We start from the raw sequence: 18,188 nt of genomic DNA on the forward strand, positions 1-18,188 counted from the left end.
AAGAATGGGAGGGCACAGGTTTAAAGCGATTTGCAAAAGAAGCAAATGTGATGTGAGAAAAAAACTTTTCAGGTCTGGAATGCACTGCCTGGAAGTGTGGTGGAGGCAGCTTCAATTGAGGCATTTAAGAGGGCATTAATTGATTATTTGAAAAGAAACAATGTGCAAGGGTACAGGGAAAAGCCAGCGCAAGGGTACTAGGTAATGATGCTCATTTGGAGAGCCAGTGCAGACACGATGGGCCAAATGGCTTCGTTCTGCGCCGTTAAAATTCTAATTCTGTGAAATGCGGACCCTACCAGGGATACTCACCATCCTACAAAAGAATACTAAAAACTGACTACATTTCAACCATACTTCATTGGCTGTAGCGCACTTTGGGATTTGAAATGTGTTATTTGGAGACAGATTTATCCTTTAGAGAATTCCTACCCAGGATTGTGATTGGTCCTGAAGCACAATTGCGCGAGCGCCTCTCTAGTTCCGAGGTCCTTCTCACGCACCCCTAGTACGGTGGGAAAGCCAGCAGCGGATTGGGCGCCGTGTAGAAACCCGGCAGCGGATTGGGCGCCGTGAAGAAACTCGGCAGCGGATTGGGCGTTGTGCGGAAATCTGACAGCGAATTGGACGCAGTGTAGAAACCCGGCAGCGGATTGGACATCGCGTGGAAAGCCGGCGGCGGATTGGATGCCGCCTCAACAACAAGAAATAACCAATGGAAGCGAGCCTGCTGGAGTTTGCAGCAAGCAGGAGGCGGGAAAGGGTTTGCGAGGAAGCAGTTAGTCAGGTGTGGGGATGGAGGGAATGAGTGATGAATGTCAGTATTTGCAGCACATCAGGAACATTCTAGAAACAGGATTCCATAAGGATGACCGTACGGGTACAGGTACCGTGTCGGTGTTTGGGATACAGGCTCGGTACAATCTGAGAGGTGAGTAACCAGGGGTGACAGACCGAGCTGGGCCTCGGTACCGCGGCCCGCGAGCTGTTCTTTAAGAAACACTTTTTAGGCAGAACAAGTGCTGAGTTAAAGTGGAAATTTGGCGCCAATTCTTACTTTTTAAACGAATAAAGAAAACAAGGAAACAACGTACAGCATTTATATTTCACCACCTCATAATACTTCACATCCAAAGATTTCTGAAGTGTAGTTAATTAACGTTTATAATTGAGGGAAATACGGCAGATGTGTATCGAAATGAGAAAATTAAGCAGTGTTATTTAAGCAATAAAATATGCCCACTTTCTGAATTGTGCCATGGGATATTTTACAGTAGGGTGACCACCTACGTCGATTTCTGGGGACTGCTGTAAGGTGTAGTCTTCCCAGCGATCAAGATCCCCGTAAGAGTCTGGGGTTCACGAAATTCGATCCTGAACGCTTTAGTTGCCAATTTAGTAGCATTAGTGCCATTCCCAATTGCAGCTTGGTTTGGGGGTGGGGGTGGGGGTGGGTATGGGGGGTGGGGTGGGGGTGGGTATGGGGGGTGGGGTGGGGGTGGGTATGGGGGGTGGGGTGGGGGTGGGTATGGGGGGTGGGGTGGGGTGGGGGTGGGTATGGGGGGTGGGGTGGGGGTGGGTATGGGGGGTGGGGTGGGGGTGGGTATGGGGGTGGGGGTGGGTATGGGGGGTGGGGGTGGGGTGGGGGTGTGTTGGGGTGGGTGGGGGTGTGTTGGGGTGGGTGGGGGTTGGGGGTGGGTGTGGTGAGGTGGGGGGTGGGTGTGGTGAGGTGGGGGTGGGTGTGGTGAGGTGGGGGGTGGGTGTGGTGAGGTGGGGGGTGGGTGGGGTGGGGTGGGGGGTGGGTGGGGTGGGGTGGGGGGTGGGTGGGGTGGGGTGGGGGGTGGGTGGGGTGGGGGGTGGGTGTGGTGGGGGGTGGGTGTGGTGGGGGTGTGTTGGGGGGGTGGGGTGGGAGTGTGTTGGGGGGTGGGGTGGGGTGGGAGTGTGTTGGGGGGTGGGGTGGGGTGGGGGTGTGTTGGGGGGTGGGGTGGGGTGGGGGTGTGTTGGGGGGTGGGGTGGGGTGGGGGTGTGTTGGGGGGTGGGTGTTGGGGGGTGGGGTGGGAGTGTGTTGGGGGGGTGGGGGGGTGTTGGGGGTGTGTTGGTGGGGTGGGGGTGTGTTGGGGGGGTGGGGGTGGGTTGTGGGGTGGGTGGGGGGGGCGGAATACACTATGCTGGTTGGAGTCATACCTGAATATCAGCTCGTGTATGATCACAGGTTACTGTTCCTGCGGTCATGTGCCCAGTATCCAGGTGGCTCCCATGGCACCTATATTCTAAACAACTCCTAGGTGCTACAACTGTTCACTCCTCTGCATTGCCTTCAGGGGAGGCTGTTGGGTGACGAGGCATATCCGTAGAAGACCTGGCCAGTGATCCATGGTACGGAGCCCCCAACGCTGAACAGCAGTACGATGCTGCCCATGCATCAACAAGGGCCATCATTCAGCAGACAATTGGTCTGCTGAAGATGAGGTTCCATTGCCTGGACCACTCAGGCGGTGCACTCCAATAGTCACCAGACTGAGTCGCCAGGATTCTGATTGTTTGCTGCATCCTTCACAACCTAGCTGAGCGACCAGATGAGCAATTATCAGAGGGGGAGATGGATGAGCCACATGTCTCCTCAGAGGGGGAGGATGACGGAGATGCTGAGAGAGGTGATGGTGGTAATGCTGCTGAAGAAGCTAGGGCAGTAGTGAGACACAGCAGACAGGCCCATGAGAATTTAATGATGGCTAGATTTGAAGCTGAATGAGGTTCCACAAATGTATCTGGGCACTCAGAGCTATGAGCTGGCTGAGAGGCCTTCCAACCCTTGAGGGAATAGTTAATTTCTGTTGCATCTAGTTTGTTTAGGTTTTTTTGGCTTCAATAAAAGTAACATTTTCACCCTTACTCCAGCTTCTGCTTCTTGGCCACTACAACATCAGGGATGTTATGCAGGAGGACATGGGGGCAGCGCATAAGTAACTGATCGTCTTCTTTTGACCTTATGGGGAAGGATATTGCCTCATTTGAGTTGGAGCTGTGTGGTCATTCTCTGTCATTTTGGAGTGGCAGCTGGCTGTGAAAAAGGCATCAACAGTTGTTGTTGCTTCTCAGACGTCCAGGCTAACGACTACCATGCTGCAGTGAAGGACCATGATAGTGAGTGAACTCCAAGGTAGTTGAAAGTATATGCAAAGTTGGAAATTGCCCTCCAAAGCTATGAATTCAGGCTTTCACAACAAATTCTGCAGACACCAGCCTTTATATGAGGCTGATCTCAAGCTTTGTGATTTCACTCTTAAAATGCTTCTAGGGATGTTGGTTTCGTTCCATTTATTTGTTCATGGTATGTGGGCAACTAAGGTTCTTGAAATGTAGAGGCATGGGCAGAGGTGTTGGAGAGGGAGTTCCAGAATTCTAACCCAGACACAATGAAGGATTGGGGATATATTTCCAAGTCAGCAAGATGAAACAACAGCAACCTGACTGAACACCAAACTGCAATTCTACCCAGCCTTGCATCCTCAGCTCAGTAGTGAAACCTGGACAACATATGCTGCACAAGAGAAAAGGCTGAACAGTTTCACCTTTGCTGCCTCTGAAGTATCCTCAGTAGGGGCAGGATAAGGCCACCAACTTGGAGGTCCTAGAAAATGCTTTTTCTGTCAGAATGCAGCCAATGACATTTCCACTACGTTCTTCGACCGTATACCCAAGTATCTGTACCATTGGATGCAGTAGCCTGTGGCATTCGGGGAGGGCTACTTGAAACATGGGGCAATAAGCGAATGGGTGAAATGCCATGAAATCTGTCCTGAGGAAACTTTGCTGACAAATGATGCATATTCTGCAGACGTTCCTCAAACGTCATTATGTGGGGCATTATGTTTTGAGGGCCTACACAATGCTTAGCCAATTCCTGGTGTCTCACGTGCAGTTAAAGATTGAGCTTCCACGAGGTCATATTGCTCCTAGGAACAGACTTGCAGCCTCTGAGTCCACCAGTCATGGGTCCACATGATGCATCTGATGGAGATGCCTGCCACCCAACCTCCAGTGTGACAACCGTCTGCAGTTGCTGTTGAGCGACTGCCTGCATGAACAGGACGCAAAATTGTGAGAGGCTAGCACCTAGCATCTTAAACCTAGCCTGTATTATTTATAGCCAGCTTGCACCTGCATAAGAACATAGGAAATAGGAGCAAAAATAGGCCATTTGGCCCCTTGAGCTGCTCCACCATTCAATAAGATCACGGCTGATCTGATTGTAGTCTTAACTCCACTTTCCTGCCTGCACCCACCATAACTCTTGACTCCGTTGTAGATCATAAGTCTAACTTGGAAACCGCTCAGAGTACTCAAAGGAAAGGTAATTCTGGCTGGACCAAGTGCTAGAACTAGTTGTAGAAGGGAGTGTGAGCAAGAAGAACACTGAACGATGACACAAGAAGGCAGAGAGTTCAAAGATTTTTTTGCCGTTGAACCAGATAGTCTTGATCGAAGAGGTGCAGAGGAGAAGAGATATTATCTGTCCACAGGAGGCCCTCTAGACTAACTCAGAAGGCAGTGGGAGCAGATAGCTATGGTTATCTACGTCAGGAGAGCAGCCCAGAGGACCTGGGCACAGTGCAGTAAAAGTGCAATGACCTCCAGGAGTGGTCAAGGTCAGTAAATGTATAAATCCCTCAAACCTAACATTCAGTTTACACACCTCACTCTCATGCACTTGGTACTGCTGCAAGCCTCTCATTCACATCTCAAGGCTTGCACACATTGCCAGCTATTCAATCATGGCAGCCCCATTACCCAAACTGATTTGTATCACACTCATTGTTACAGTTTCCCCTTATAAGACAAGTTGATGCATAACCAGAGCCAGCAGGAGCCAACTGGTAGGGGACAAGCATGGTGGTGCTTCCCTCTACCCTTGGAGGAGACAGTGCTTGCTATCATTGGAGCAGCAATGACTGAGGCTGTGACCAGTGGTGGGGTGGAAACTGTTGAAGATCCTCCTCTCATCCCACTTCCTCCTTGTCTGATGGTCTCTTCTGAGTTATAAGCTACAGGTCTTATAAACTTGCACCTCTTTTTCTCCCCTTCAATCCCTCCCCTATTCACCACAACCCTACCCTTTGTGCCTTTCTCCTTTTAGGTAGACAAGATTCGCAACATGGCCAGGCAGTGCTGGAAGGGCAGGAGGATTGTGATGAGGAAGAAGCAACATCACTCAATTTCACATGCTGACACTGCACTTACTTTAGGAGTTAACCTAGATACTGGGTACAAGTGGGTCCTGCCATGGTGGGTGACAAGCTCGCTGTACCAGCTTACTTGGAGAGTGAGGTCGCATACAAGCCCTACTGAAGAGGACTTGGATGACAACTTTGATGGGGCGATCTATAGAAAAAGACTGAGGCCTTGGAATGTACACTGAAATTCTTGACATATTGGCAGAATACCTGCAGTTAGTGTTGAGGAGCATGGAGGATCCCAGCACTAGCTTGGCACAGTGCTTTGCACAGAGTCATCCTTTTCAATATGGAAGCGCAGCCAACTCTGTTAGTATCGTTACGGACCTAAGCACCATGCAGCATCTGTTGTCTTAGCTTGTATAGAAGCAGAAGCCACCCAACCCTTGGCTGCTGCAATGGAAGCTCAGATTGAAGTTATGCAAGTGCCGTTAGCTGCCATGCCAGTTCTACTCCAGCTTTCATGGCTGTGGAGAAACCTTTGTGCACACGGATTTGCAGGGTTTCACAGCAGTCCAGTGATCTGGCCTCCTAGGATTGCTAAAGTCACTGCCCTTGCTGTTGTCTGCCAGCAAGCCCAGACTGTTGCTGCCCTTATCAAGATGGTGTGATCTGAAGCAGGGCCTTTTAGGGCTAAAGTTACTTAGTCATGCTGCAAGACCACCCTTCCACCAACTGTACTGCAACTGCTGGGGTAGCAATGCAAAGGGAATGATACCAAGGGAATGCACAAGGGTGATTAGTTGACTTTTGTGTGGGATATTGGATGGTTCGATTTATAAAGCTGGTTTAGAATGTTTGTTCTGTGCTGGTTTTTATTTCAGCATTGTTGTCAAGCAGCTGTTGTGACGGTCAGTAACAGAGGGAGGATAAGGTGTGGGACTGTGATGAATGGGGAAAAACATTGTGTTTTTCTGGTGCTGCAGTCAGATGAGCTGACCATGGCCTGAACAAAAAGGGCTGTTCCCAAATGGTGGTTGCGCAGAACATGTAGCGGATAGTATCAAATTATGACACATGCTCTGGCTTCTCTGGAGCAGTTCAGACAGTGGAACCCTTTTGGTCTAGTTGATGGCATTTTCTATGGCAGCATGGCTTTTGTTGAATCAGTGCTGACCACTGGAGTCATGAGCCAGGTGGTCAGTTGGCCTTGTTACCACCTTCTGATTTGTTGCAGTGGTTCAAATGCAGATGGCACAGCAGACTGCCCTAGAATGAAGGCATCATGCCTTTTGTTAGGATACCAGGCAATGAACTGCATGCTGTGCTGAGTATGATTGCCCACCAGTTATACATCAAGGGAGTGAAATACCTTCTGGTTTCGATACGTGTCAAAATTAACATGCATTATCTGCAAAGCCATTCGCAACTCAGCCTGTTCTCATATGCAACAAGAGCTGGGCAACATAAAAGCTAAATGCTGCTATTATGATCCTTGACTAGACCCGCAAGTTGTTGGTAAAATCTTAACTTTCTGTTTAAGTAGACCAAGTTTGAGATTCAAGACACTTGCTAATAGAATAAATCCACAAGATTCCAGGGGTTTTGAACAAACAAAAATAAACTTTATTGTATAAGGTCAGAAAGATAAAACAATTTGCAATATCTATCTTATACTCCTAATATTTGGGGTAAATATGAGGTACCTGTGAATTAACAAGCAAACCGTGATCGAACATACCACACTACACAATAAAGGCCAGATGTGACCAAAACACAGTCCGCAGATTTCTCAACAACCCATCCAGACGTCAGTAACACTTGAGTCAACCAATCTCACTGAAACTGTCTTTCTCACGAGGGATTCCAGTCTTCATCTTTGAAGATCCAACCTTGGAATTCTCCCCACAAGTCAGTCCAGCTTGGATGGCATCAGCGGCAGTCAACCTTGCAGGGTTTCAGTCTCATATCCCGAGATTCTTTTCCCCTAGATTTCCAACGATGCACTCAAGCATCAACTCACAGCAGAACCTCAGCTCTTCAACCATGCTGAACAGAACTGTACTGCTCTAAAGAGGTACCTTTACCCCAACGGTTCACAACATGGAGTCACCATGCCGTCTTGCATCTTTAGGGCTCCTCCTGAGCCCTCTTTGATTATCAAGACTTCCCTTGAGCCTTCTTCACTTAGTCTACTAACCGCAGCACTTTCTTTAATTAGAGCCTCTTTCTCTGCTCCTCTCTTTAACATAACAGGGAAATGTCCCTATCTCTTGCCTCTGGCCGGTACCTAGGACTTCCTTTTGGGACCTCTTCCTGCTTGGGACACCTGTCTTCAATGGCGCTCTGCTCCTGATCACATGTCACAGGTTTTCATACAGTTTTCCCTTTATTTTTGCACAGGCACGCTGGGCCTGTCCTGGGCCCAAAAAACTTACACCGCAGAATTGCATGTGTGCAGTCTCCTCCCAATCTGCACTTGTGCAAAAGCTTTGAGGCCTGCTGGGACTTGGAGTTCCTGATCTCTGCCCTCTTTGAAACTGTAGAGAATACAGGCCCAGTTTCCTCAATCTCTCCTCATCAAATAATCCCACCATCCCAGGGATTAGTCTGGTGAACCTCTGTTGCACTCCCTCCCTGGCAAATACATCCTTCCCCAGATAAGAAGACCAAAATTCTACACAATGCTCCAGATGTAGTCTTCCCAAGGCTCTATACAATCGCAGCAAAACATCTTTACTCCTGTACTCAAATCCCCTTGTGATGAAGGCCAACATACCATTTGCCTTCCTAAATGCTTGCCTCACCTGCATGCCAGCTTCTAGTGACTCGTGAAGAAGGATACCTAGGTCCCTTTTGGACATCAACGGTTTCCAACTTCTCACCATTTAAGAAATACTCTGCCTTTATTTTTTCTACAAAAGTGGATAACTTCACACTTATTCACCTTTTTATTCTATCTGCCATGTTCTTGCCCACTCACTTAGCCTGTCCAAATCCCCTTGGAGCCTCCTTGCATCCTCCTCAACCCATATTCCCACCTAGTTTTGTCATCAGCAATATTGGAGATACATTTGGTCCCCACATCTAAATTATTTATATAGATTATATAGGCCCAAGCCCTGAACCTTGCAGTACCATTCTAGTAACAGCCTGCCATCCTGAGAATGACTCGTTTATTCCTACTCTTTGTTTTCTGTCTGTTAACAAATTCTCAACCCATAGCAATATATTACCCCCAATCTCATGTGCTCTAATTTTGTATACTAATCTCCTGTGTGGGACCTTATCGAAAGCCCATCCAAAAATCCAAATACACCACATCCACTGGTTCTCCTTTATCTATGCTACAAGTAACATCCTCAAAAAGCTCCAACAGGTTTATCAAACATGATTTCCTTTTCATAAATCCATATTGACTCTGCCCAATCATATTGTTATTTTTCAAATGTCCAGTTATCACATCCTTTATAATATATTCTAACATTTTCCCTACTATTGATGTCAAACTAACAGGTCTTTAGTTTTCAGTTAGCCCTCTCTCTTCCTTCCCCCAACTCCCCCCGCCACCTTCTTAAATAGTGGGGTTACATTTGCTACTTTCCAGTCTGCAGGAACCTTTCCAGAATCTATAGAATTTTGATAGATAACAGTTCTTGCATCCACTATCTCTGTAGCCACCTCCTCCAACAGTCTGCGATGCAGCTCATCTGGTTCAAGGGATTTATCAACCTTTCGTCCAATTTTTCAAGTACTGCCTCTTTATTAATACGGATTTCTTTCAGTTCCTCGTTTTCACTAGTCTCTTGGTTCCCTAGTATTTCTGGGAGATTTTCTGTATCCGCCCATGTGAAGACAGACACAAAGTAATTGTTGTTTCTCTGCCATTTCCCTATCCATTATAAGTTTTCTTGTCTCTGCCTGTAATGGACCCATACTTGTCCTTGCTAATCTTTTTTTCCTTTCCACATACCTAAAGAAGCTTTTACAGACCTCCTTGTATGTTACTCACTAGCTTGCATTCATATTCTATTTTTCATTCTTTATCAGTTTTTTGGTCATCCTTTGTTGGATTCTGAATTGCCCCCAGTCCTTGGGCTTAACCCTTTTTCTGGCAACTTTATAAAGGGAGGCAGTGGCATAGTGGTATTGTCACTGGACTAATAATCCAGAGACCTGGGGACCAGGGTTCGAATCCCACCATTGCAGATGGGAGAATTTGAATTCAATAAAAATCTGGAGTTAAAAGTCTTAATGATCATGAAACCATTGTCAATTGTTGTAAAAACCCACCTGGTTCATTAATTTCTTTTAGGGAAGGAAATTTGCTGTCCTTTCCAACATGTGATTTTAGATCCACGGCAATGTGGATTAAATGCCCTCTGAAATGGTCTAGCAAGCCACGCAGCTTATCATGGGCAATAAATGCTGGCCTCGCCAGCGATGCCTATAAAAAAAACTTTAACTTCTTTTGTTAGCCACAGTTGATTCAGTTGGGTTTTTATGTCTTAGAGGAATGTATATTTGTTGTAGGCCATGTAATAGTTTAAATACTAGCCATTGCCTGTCCACCGTCAAACCTTTTAATGTATTTTCCCAATTCACCATAGCTATTTTGCCCCTCATACCTTCATAATTTCCTTTGCTCAAATTTAAGAACCTAGTTTCAGAATGAACTAAATCACTTTCAAATTTAAGAGTTTTACATTATCACATCCTAATGGCTCCTTTACAGCAAGGTTATTAATTAAGCCTTTCTCATTAGATAATACTAAATCTAAAATAGCCTGATCCCTAGTTGGTTCCTCAACATACTGCTCCAGAAACCTATCTTGTACACACTCCGGAAGTCATCCTCCACAGAATTACTTGTAATTATGTTTACCCAGTCTACAAGCAAATTGAGGTCTCCCATTATTTCTGTATTGCCCAAGTTACCATGTCCAACATTACCACTATAGTTTGGCGGCATGTAAACAACTCCCAGCAATGTTTGTTGCCCCTTACTGTTTCTTAGCTCCACCGAAACATTCTATATCTTGATCCTTTGATCTAAGATCCTTTTTCACTAATGTACTGATCTCATCCCTTATTAACAGTGCTATCCATCCTTTTCACCCCACACAACTGCCAAGCAAAGAGAATCATCTCCCCATAACATTCGATGGCACTCACACTGCTCAATCCTCCTCCAGCAACATCTGAAGGGGGAATTGACCAGAAACTGAACTGGACCAGCTAAATAAATACTATGGCTGCAAGATCAGTGGAGCTGGGAATTCTGCAGCGAGTAACTTACCTCCTGACTCCCAAAGCCTGCCCACCATCTAGAAGGCACAAGTCATGAGTGTGATGGAATACTCTCCACTTGACTGGATGAGTGCAGCTGCAACAATACTCGAGACACAACACCATCCAGCACAAAGCAGCCCACTTGATTGGCACCCCATGCACCACCTTAAATATTTGCTCCCTCCACTACTGATGCACAGTGGCATAGCAATGTGCACCATCTACAAGATGCACTGCAGCAATTCACCAAGGTTGCTTTGCCAGCACCTTCCAAACCTACGACCTCTACCACCTAGAAGGACAAAGGCAGCAGATGCATGGGAACACCACCACCTGCAAGTTCCCCTCTAAGCCACACACCACCTTGACTTGGAACCATATCGTCATTCCTTCACTGTCACTGGGTCAAAATCCTGGAACCCCTTTCCTCTAACACCACATGGACTGTGGTGGTTTAAGAAGGTGACTCACCGCCATCTTCTCAAGGGCATTTAGGGAAGGCCAATAAATGTTGGGTTAGTCAGTGACGCCCACATCCCGTGAAAGAATACATTTTTTTAAAAGTAAGGAGTTTGCTAAATTTGCACTGAAGCCACCTAGCGATCAGTGGGCAACGTAGTAAATGCCTTCGCTGCTCAACCCAAGACACAGGAGTACAATCGCCAAGTTATATTTTTCTGCATGCTGTTAACAAAATTATTAATTAAAGTCATTAAATTTTGTGTTTCAGATTCTTTTCCCCTCCTCACTACTAAACGAGTGTTCTGGAAAGGAATTCTGGAAGAGCTGTTGTGGTTTATCAAGGTACACATTGTAGTTTTGTGGTAGATTTTACAAAAGTTCCTAAAATGCTGCAGCAATAACAGGATGAGTAGCATCACTTTGTGACATCCTTTAATTAGATGTATCAAAGTAACTAATATTTTTATTTAGTGCATGTTTGTATCCTTGAATACTTTGCACACATTCAAAAATAGAAATAAATGCACGGAAGTGTAATTATTGTTGTATGGTTGTAATTGAAAATTCATTGCAAAACTAATGCTTGTTACATGAAAGCAATGAATAGAACAAGTAACATTTATGTAGAACCTTTTTAATGTAGAAAAATGTCCCAAGACTGCTATTGAATGTTAACACCGGTAAACAAAATTTGATGCCGAGCCATATAAGGTGGTATGAGGACAGACCACCAAAAGTTTGGTCAAAGAGGGTGGTTTTAAAGGGTATCTTGGGGTTTTAAGCAGCGTCTTAAAGGAGGAGGAGAGAGCGAGGTAGAGTGTTCCAGAGCTAGGGGCCTAGGTAGCTGAAGTCATGGCTACCAGTGATGGAGAGATTTTAAAATTGAGGATGCTCAAGAGACCAGATGTGCAGTAGTCCATATATTTAAGAGGCTTATAGGACTGGAGGAGGAGGTTACAGAGAAAAGGAGGGGCATTGCCATGGAGGAATTTGAAAACAAGAATAAGAATTTTAAAACTGATGTGTTGCAGACTGCATTTGCATTTAATATGGAACAAGAGTTGTGGGATACATTCCAGGCCGCTGTGCGCCTGTCCCTGTGTGGAGCTCGGCAGGAAAGTTGGATGCGAGTTCAGGGTTAGGGCAGGAGGAATGTTTAGAGGAAGTTTGGCTTGGTGGGCTAGGGAAGGAAGTGGCAGAGGTAGTTACGTGGTAGGTCTCCATCTTAATGACAAAGAAGTTGTTGAAGGTAGGGGTGGAGGAGACCAGGGAAAGAGGCTTAAAGAAGCCAGTTTGAAATAGAGAAAAGAAGCTGGGGGCTATCTTTTCATTCCAGGACGATCCTGGAATAATGAGCAATTTTGACGGACTAGAACGGGATCTTGCAATTGTACTCTATGTAGACCAGCCAGACCTGGCGGTGAATGGCTAAATCAGTTGTCTGCCATAGATGTTCAAGTCTGGGTCTTTAAGACTTGAGTGGCGATGAGGGCCATACAAGTGTGAGAGAGAGTAATGGTTTCACTGGGGTTGAGGGCATCACAATGGAAGGAAAGATATGATTGACTAGATCGGTGGCTGCAGAAATGTCATGATGAATAGAGAGCCAAAGGGACGAGAGTTGAGAATTTGAGTGCTGGTGTAATTGACTTAGTTTTTTTTTCCCCAGTGGCAGACACAGGGGAAGTGGGGTTGGGAAGAAGATGTGAATATGGAGGGTATAAGGAAATTATCAGAGATGGCCTTATCTCAGCCTCGTTATTTCAATCGTGTCAATGTGAGATGGTAAGGTCGAAGGGATGGTTGATAATATGAATAGGGGACGTTATGTGAACAGAGAAATTTGGAGAAGAAAGGGCAGTGAATTCAGAGATGCGACCATGATGAGTTGAGATGAAGGTTGAAATCAGCAAGGATGAGAAGTGTCTCGGTACAAAGGCAAAGAGAAAACAATAAACTTGGCGTGCTACTTGGTTGGATGGTAGAGATAAGATTTTTGATGAAGCTAAGATGGGTGGAAAAAGGTGAGATACTCAAAGGAGGAAAAGTTGCAGAGGAATAGGGGGACAAATCACAGTGTGATCTGGTGACAAGGCTGTGTTGCCATCATGGTGCTATTGGGCAAGGCAAGTGTTGGAAGGTATAGCCAAAGGGGAGCTTCATTAAGATGGAAGGTGTCATCACCCCTCAGCCAGGATTCTGTCAAAGTAATGAAGTTGATGTAATCATTCACAATAAGCTCATTGATGGCAAGTGCCTTGTTCAAAAGTGAATAAATGCTTGGAGGGAGATATGGAGTGTGACAGTGTTAGCTGATCCACTGATGAAGTCCAACAGTGAGCAGGATGGGAAGGAGGTTGACAAGATTATCAACAATCAGGTGTGCTGAATGGGAAGTTCGGTAAGGGAACAGGATGGGGCGTTTGGGATAGCTGCTCCTAAGGAGGCAATGATGACAGATTCTATAGATCTTTTGGAGTATGACCAGAGAGCCACAGAGGAAAACTGTAGACTTTGCTAAGAAGGAGTCAAACTGGGACAGCAGCAGGAGAGCAGGAAGGTTGAGGAATACTGAAGGGATGAAACAGGAATTTGGAAGACAGAATACCAGGGAGGGGTGAAATGAAGGGAGGCATGACAACCGGACAGAGGGGGTAAAGAGAAAATAAGTTTTAAAAATAAAGGAAGAGAAAAGGTGAAATAGAAGTGATGAGCAGTAGCCAAAAATGCACTCAGCATAGACACAGCAAATGCCACTTGTGGTTAAATGCAAGATTAAGTTATATGTCCACATTCAAAATCAGGAAATAGGAGTGAGTCCAAAGTTAAAGTCAGGTGTCCTATGGTGGGATAAAATTGACACAGGTAGGATTGAGTCAATGACGAACTGATAACCAGGTGTGGGAGCCAAGAGAGTCCAGATGCTATCCTGGATATTTTCTTCATTTAGTAAACAATATATACTTTACTTTCGAAAACTTTCCTGTGCTTGCTTTCTTTGGACTTCGGAATTTGTCTCGTCTCACATATGAAGAATGACTATCAGTTCTTTCAGGTTATTTGACCATCAAATAACCTGAAAGAAGTGTATGACAGCAACATCTAATTAGCCAACTTAGCGCAAAGTCAGAGTTAAACCTGGGACCTTAGTGCTTTTCCAGCCTTTTTGGTTTAGCGCCATAATCTCAGTCAGGATAACAATTGAGGTGCCAAAATTGGCTGCAGAGTAGAAAGTGACCAGAATTCCTGCTGCTGCTTGTGCACTTTCCAGTGTTACCTATTGGAAAGCGCATGTGTAGGAGGTTAAATGAAAGCATGATCTGGAACAGCTTGGCTACTCTTTTTGGATACCAGACAGTATTTGATGGCTCTTATCTGCAGAATGACCAGGTCGATAAGATACCGGAAGGCTGCCACAGAGGAGAAACTTTAATCCTTTGGCTAAGAATAAGTTTTCCTGCAGGTTCACTTTTCTGGCAGTCTTTATCTTCAATTTTATTTCAGGGCTCTACCAATTCTAACGAGTTGTCGAAAAAAGGAGTTAGAATTTGGGATGCCAATGGATCCCGAGACTTTCTGGACAAGCAAGGATTCGTAAATCGAGAGGAAGGCGATTTGGGGCCAGTTTATGGCTTCCAGTGGAGGCACTTTGGGGCTGAATATAAGGACATGCATACAGGTTAGGAAATTGTGCTATAGTATATCTCGGATAATTAATTTTGGGTTTCCAGGATATTGGTATTTCTGTTGGGATCAAATAGACAAATATAAACCTAGCTTAAACTCGTGAACTGTTTTGGGTGCATTTTTAAAATTTTATTAAGTTCCTTACTTTATGATTGTAGATTACTCTGGTCAAGGAGTCGATCAGCTCCAGAATGTAATTGATACCATCAAAAACAACCCAGAGGATCGTAGAATCATTATGTGCGCTTGGAACCCTAAAGGTAAAAAAAAAAAGAAACACAAGCTGAGAAGCTCAGTGAGGTTGGAGTCTCCAAGAGGTGACTTGTTGAAGGCAAAGATGTAGCTGAGCTGTGAATGCTAGATGGTCCCAGACTTGATTCCGTCTAAATTAGCCAGTTTCAGCTGGGGTCGCACTGGGATATTCCCATTGACCTCAATGTCCTGTTATAAAGTCATTAGATTGTTGTTTGCAATCCAGTGACTCCTGTTGGAAAGCACAAGTGTGGCTGTCTAGTAAGAATGAGTCAAGTTCTGATTTCAGTGTTCTTCCTCTCCCCACCACCCTTGTCAAATGCACAACTTCCAGTTCAAAGTTGTTGGGGTGGTATGTGTACACAAATAGCAACTGAAACAAAGGAAATTGCAGCATTAGGAGGAAATTGGCGAATGAAGAAAAATACGTAAGTGTGAGAGGATATACCCCTCTATTAGAGCTAGTAGATGCATGAATATGGCCTCTACTTACTGGCTGCCTTTTGTGCGGAAGTTTTTATGGTTTTGTTACTGTTCGCTTCTATGGTGACTGTGCAAGCAATATCATGCTAGATTAGTGGAGAGATGAAGCTTTTGTTCTTAGCTCCACTAGCTGAATCAAATTGCAATTTGTCACCTTGTCAAACAATTTGGAAACATGGCAACAAATCTAAATGGAGTTTACTAAAACATTTAACACTGAGTGCCAGATACTAGTTTGAATTTCAGTGAATGTACAAGCTTTCTACTTTAGTTTCAGTGCAATTAAGTAAATTCCAGCTGTGTTCTCCTATAAATAGTGGTTGCATTATTTCCTAATTTATTGTTTCTGTAGATCTTCCTCAGATGGCACTGCCTCCCTGTCATGCTCTGTGCCAGTTCTATGTGGTAAATGGAGAGCTCTCTTGTCAGCTGTATCAGAGGTCAGGAGATATGGGCCTTGGTGTCCCATTCAATATTGCCAGCTACTCATTGCTGACATACATGATTGCACATATCACAGGACTAAAGGTACTTTAAGCTTGTTTTGTATTTATATAATATGTTTTCCATACCAAAGCATTTGTTACTCTTGAAGAGTAATCGTTATTATGCAGGCAACTATAGCACATCAATATCCTGCAGACAGCAAATAAGATGTGGCCAGTTAATCAGTGTTTCTGGTGGTATTGATTGAAGAAGGCATGTTAGCCAAGCTACTGAAAGAACTCCCTGTTCCTCTTTGAATAGTGCACTGGGAACTTTTTTATGTCCACCTGGGCCAACTGATTGGATGAAATGTTAAATGTACAAAATACAGCATCTGGGACAGTGCAGTACTCTTAATGATTCTATGCTCAAGCAAAATAAGCTTTGGAAAATACAGATGGGATTAAGGGAGAGAGATAAAAGAAATATGACACAGTTTTTAAAAACTATTTTAAACTTTAAAACTTTCCAACATGCTCTTCTGAAAGAATAACACCTAATTAATTTTTCAGGGCCTGGGGTTGTTCAGTAATTATCACTTATCATGCCGTTTAAAACCTCTCTATTCTTGAATACACCAGCACTTTACTTTTTCAACCATTTTTAATGTAATGCTAGTGGGCAAGTAGAGCAAGTTCAAGCCTTTTCAGTCATTTTGATGCCAATTTTATCGGCAAGAACTGGAACTCTGCACCATGTGGAAGAGTAGGTTATCTCTCTTGACCACCTCTGGATTTCCATGTTTCAGCAACCTCTAGCTTTCCATGTTTAATTTTACGTGTGCATACTCCAGAAATTGCTGTCGTCTCCTGCATTCTAACAGTGCACCCTCATGGCCTCACAGCTAACTCATTGCAACTTCTGGGTCACTGTAAAATGGTAGTGGTCAGTTGCACAGGTGTCAGACCACTTGTTCTTCCTTCTCCATAATCAGTTTACTGACTTTTTCGTAAGGTTTAACAAATGTAACAATACTCTTTGACTAGATAAGCTGCAGTGTCAGATGCTGGTCAGGTGTCCAGATAGTCTCCTAATGACAGTTTGCTCTCCTTTCAGCCTGGTGATTTTGTACATACTTTGGGTGATGCTCATATTTACAAGAACCATATTGAGGCATTGAAGATTCAGGTAAATATACTTTCAATCACCTGAAGTAAGCTTAATACCGTTTCTACTTGCAAGTTCCTACAAGGACAAAAACACAAATGGAGATGAATTAGTGTTTCATCTGTTATTCCCAAGGGTATGGGTGCAAAGTACATTGGCTATCTGAAAAGGAATGCTCAATATCACAACCATTTTAACACTACACACTAAAAATTAAAATAATTGTTCCAGCAATTTCACGTTTCCTTTTGTACATTATCCAATCTGAGTTAATTTAAAATAAATTAAATCTCTACTCCTAAGTTGCCTCTGGATACAGAAAACAAATGTGAATTCTAATCACTTTGTTTTTGATAGAATTATTGCATGCCTATCTTAATGGAGTGTCAATGAACATTCTCTTGCTGTAAGTGGGCCACCCAAATACAAGTACCAAGGGTTTCTGCTTTGGGTGAAATCAGGAATTTGCACCCAAAATGTCCTTGAAATTGTGCACGTTAGGTTATAGTTCAAGTTTCAGGGGAAAAAAAATCACTTTTATAATCACAAACTTAAAATCTTCTATGAAACAGAGCAACGTGGCAGCATAATCCGTGAAGAAAATTTTTTGCCATTTGATAGAGGGCTTTTGGATTGTCAGTAAACATGAACTTGCCTTGCTACGGGCAGAGATTGAGGACTCCATTTCTTGGCAGGCCTAAGAGGCCTGGCGCATGTACAGAGCACGAGGCTGGTAGCACTCCGTTCTTGTTTTTTTTTTGGTTAAAGTGTTTGGCCATAAGGGCTGCGCTCGTGATGTGCAGAAACAGTGATTACGGGACCCAGGTTTGTCACCATAACAAAGGGAGTCCTGGGGCTGAGGATGGGAACCCAGGGAGGGAGACCACTGTGGAAGGAGTCATTGGGAGGAGACCATCAGGGAGAAAAACTGCTGGGATGAGGAGCAAAGAACGAGGCTCCAGATAGTGAGGGCTCGGGAGAAGCCCTGGAGAGCTGAGAAAGCAGCAGAAGGTTGATGACTCCATGCTGTGGGCCATTGCGGATAGGTAACCTTTTGGAGCAGTGATGTTCTGTTCAGTGTGGCTGTAGAGCTGGAGCTGTGCTTGAGAATTGGTGCTGGAGTGCAGCTTCGGGAAGCTAGTGGAACGTAGTCTCAGGAGAATAGATTAAACGATCAGGAGGTGAGCAGTCATTGAGGCAGTCTGAGTCGGAGCAACAATTGGAGACAAATCAGAGGCTAGATCT

General features: G+C 44.7%; 1 protein-coding gene across 1 annotated transcript in view; it reads left to right on the forward strand.

Moving 5' to 3' along the window:
- The first annotated feature begins 709 nt into the window (after positions 1–709).
- The window catches only part of tyms (thymidylate synthetase), a 28,814-nt gene continuing 11,335 nt past the window's right edge, over positions 710–18,188 (forward strand). Inside the window, exons 1-6 of the mRNA XM_078539720.1 lie at positions 710–931; positions 11,197–11,270; positions 14,433–14,607; positions 14,774–14,875; positions 15,703–15,878; positions 16,893–16,964. Of these exons, the coding sequence (XP_078395846.1) occupies positions 796–931; positions 11,197–11,270; positions 14,433–14,607; positions 14,774–14,875; positions 15,703–15,878; positions 16,893–16,964 (735 nt within the window). The 5' untranslated portion in view covers positions 710–795. The remainder of the gene's footprint in view (positions 932–11,196; positions 11,271–14,432; positions 14,608–14,773; positions 14,876–15,702; positions 15,879–16,892; positions 16,965–18,188) is intronic.

The sequence above is a fragment of the Cetorhinus maximus genome, chromosome 4, assembly GCF_964194155.1.
Source record: "Cetorhinus maximus chromosome 4, sCetMax3.hap1.1, whole genome shotgun sequence".
In the NCBI taxonomy this organism is placed as follows: domain Eukaryota; kingdom Metazoa; phylum Chordata; class Chondrichthyes; order Lamniformes; family Cetorhinidae; genus Cetorhinus; species Cetorhinus maximus.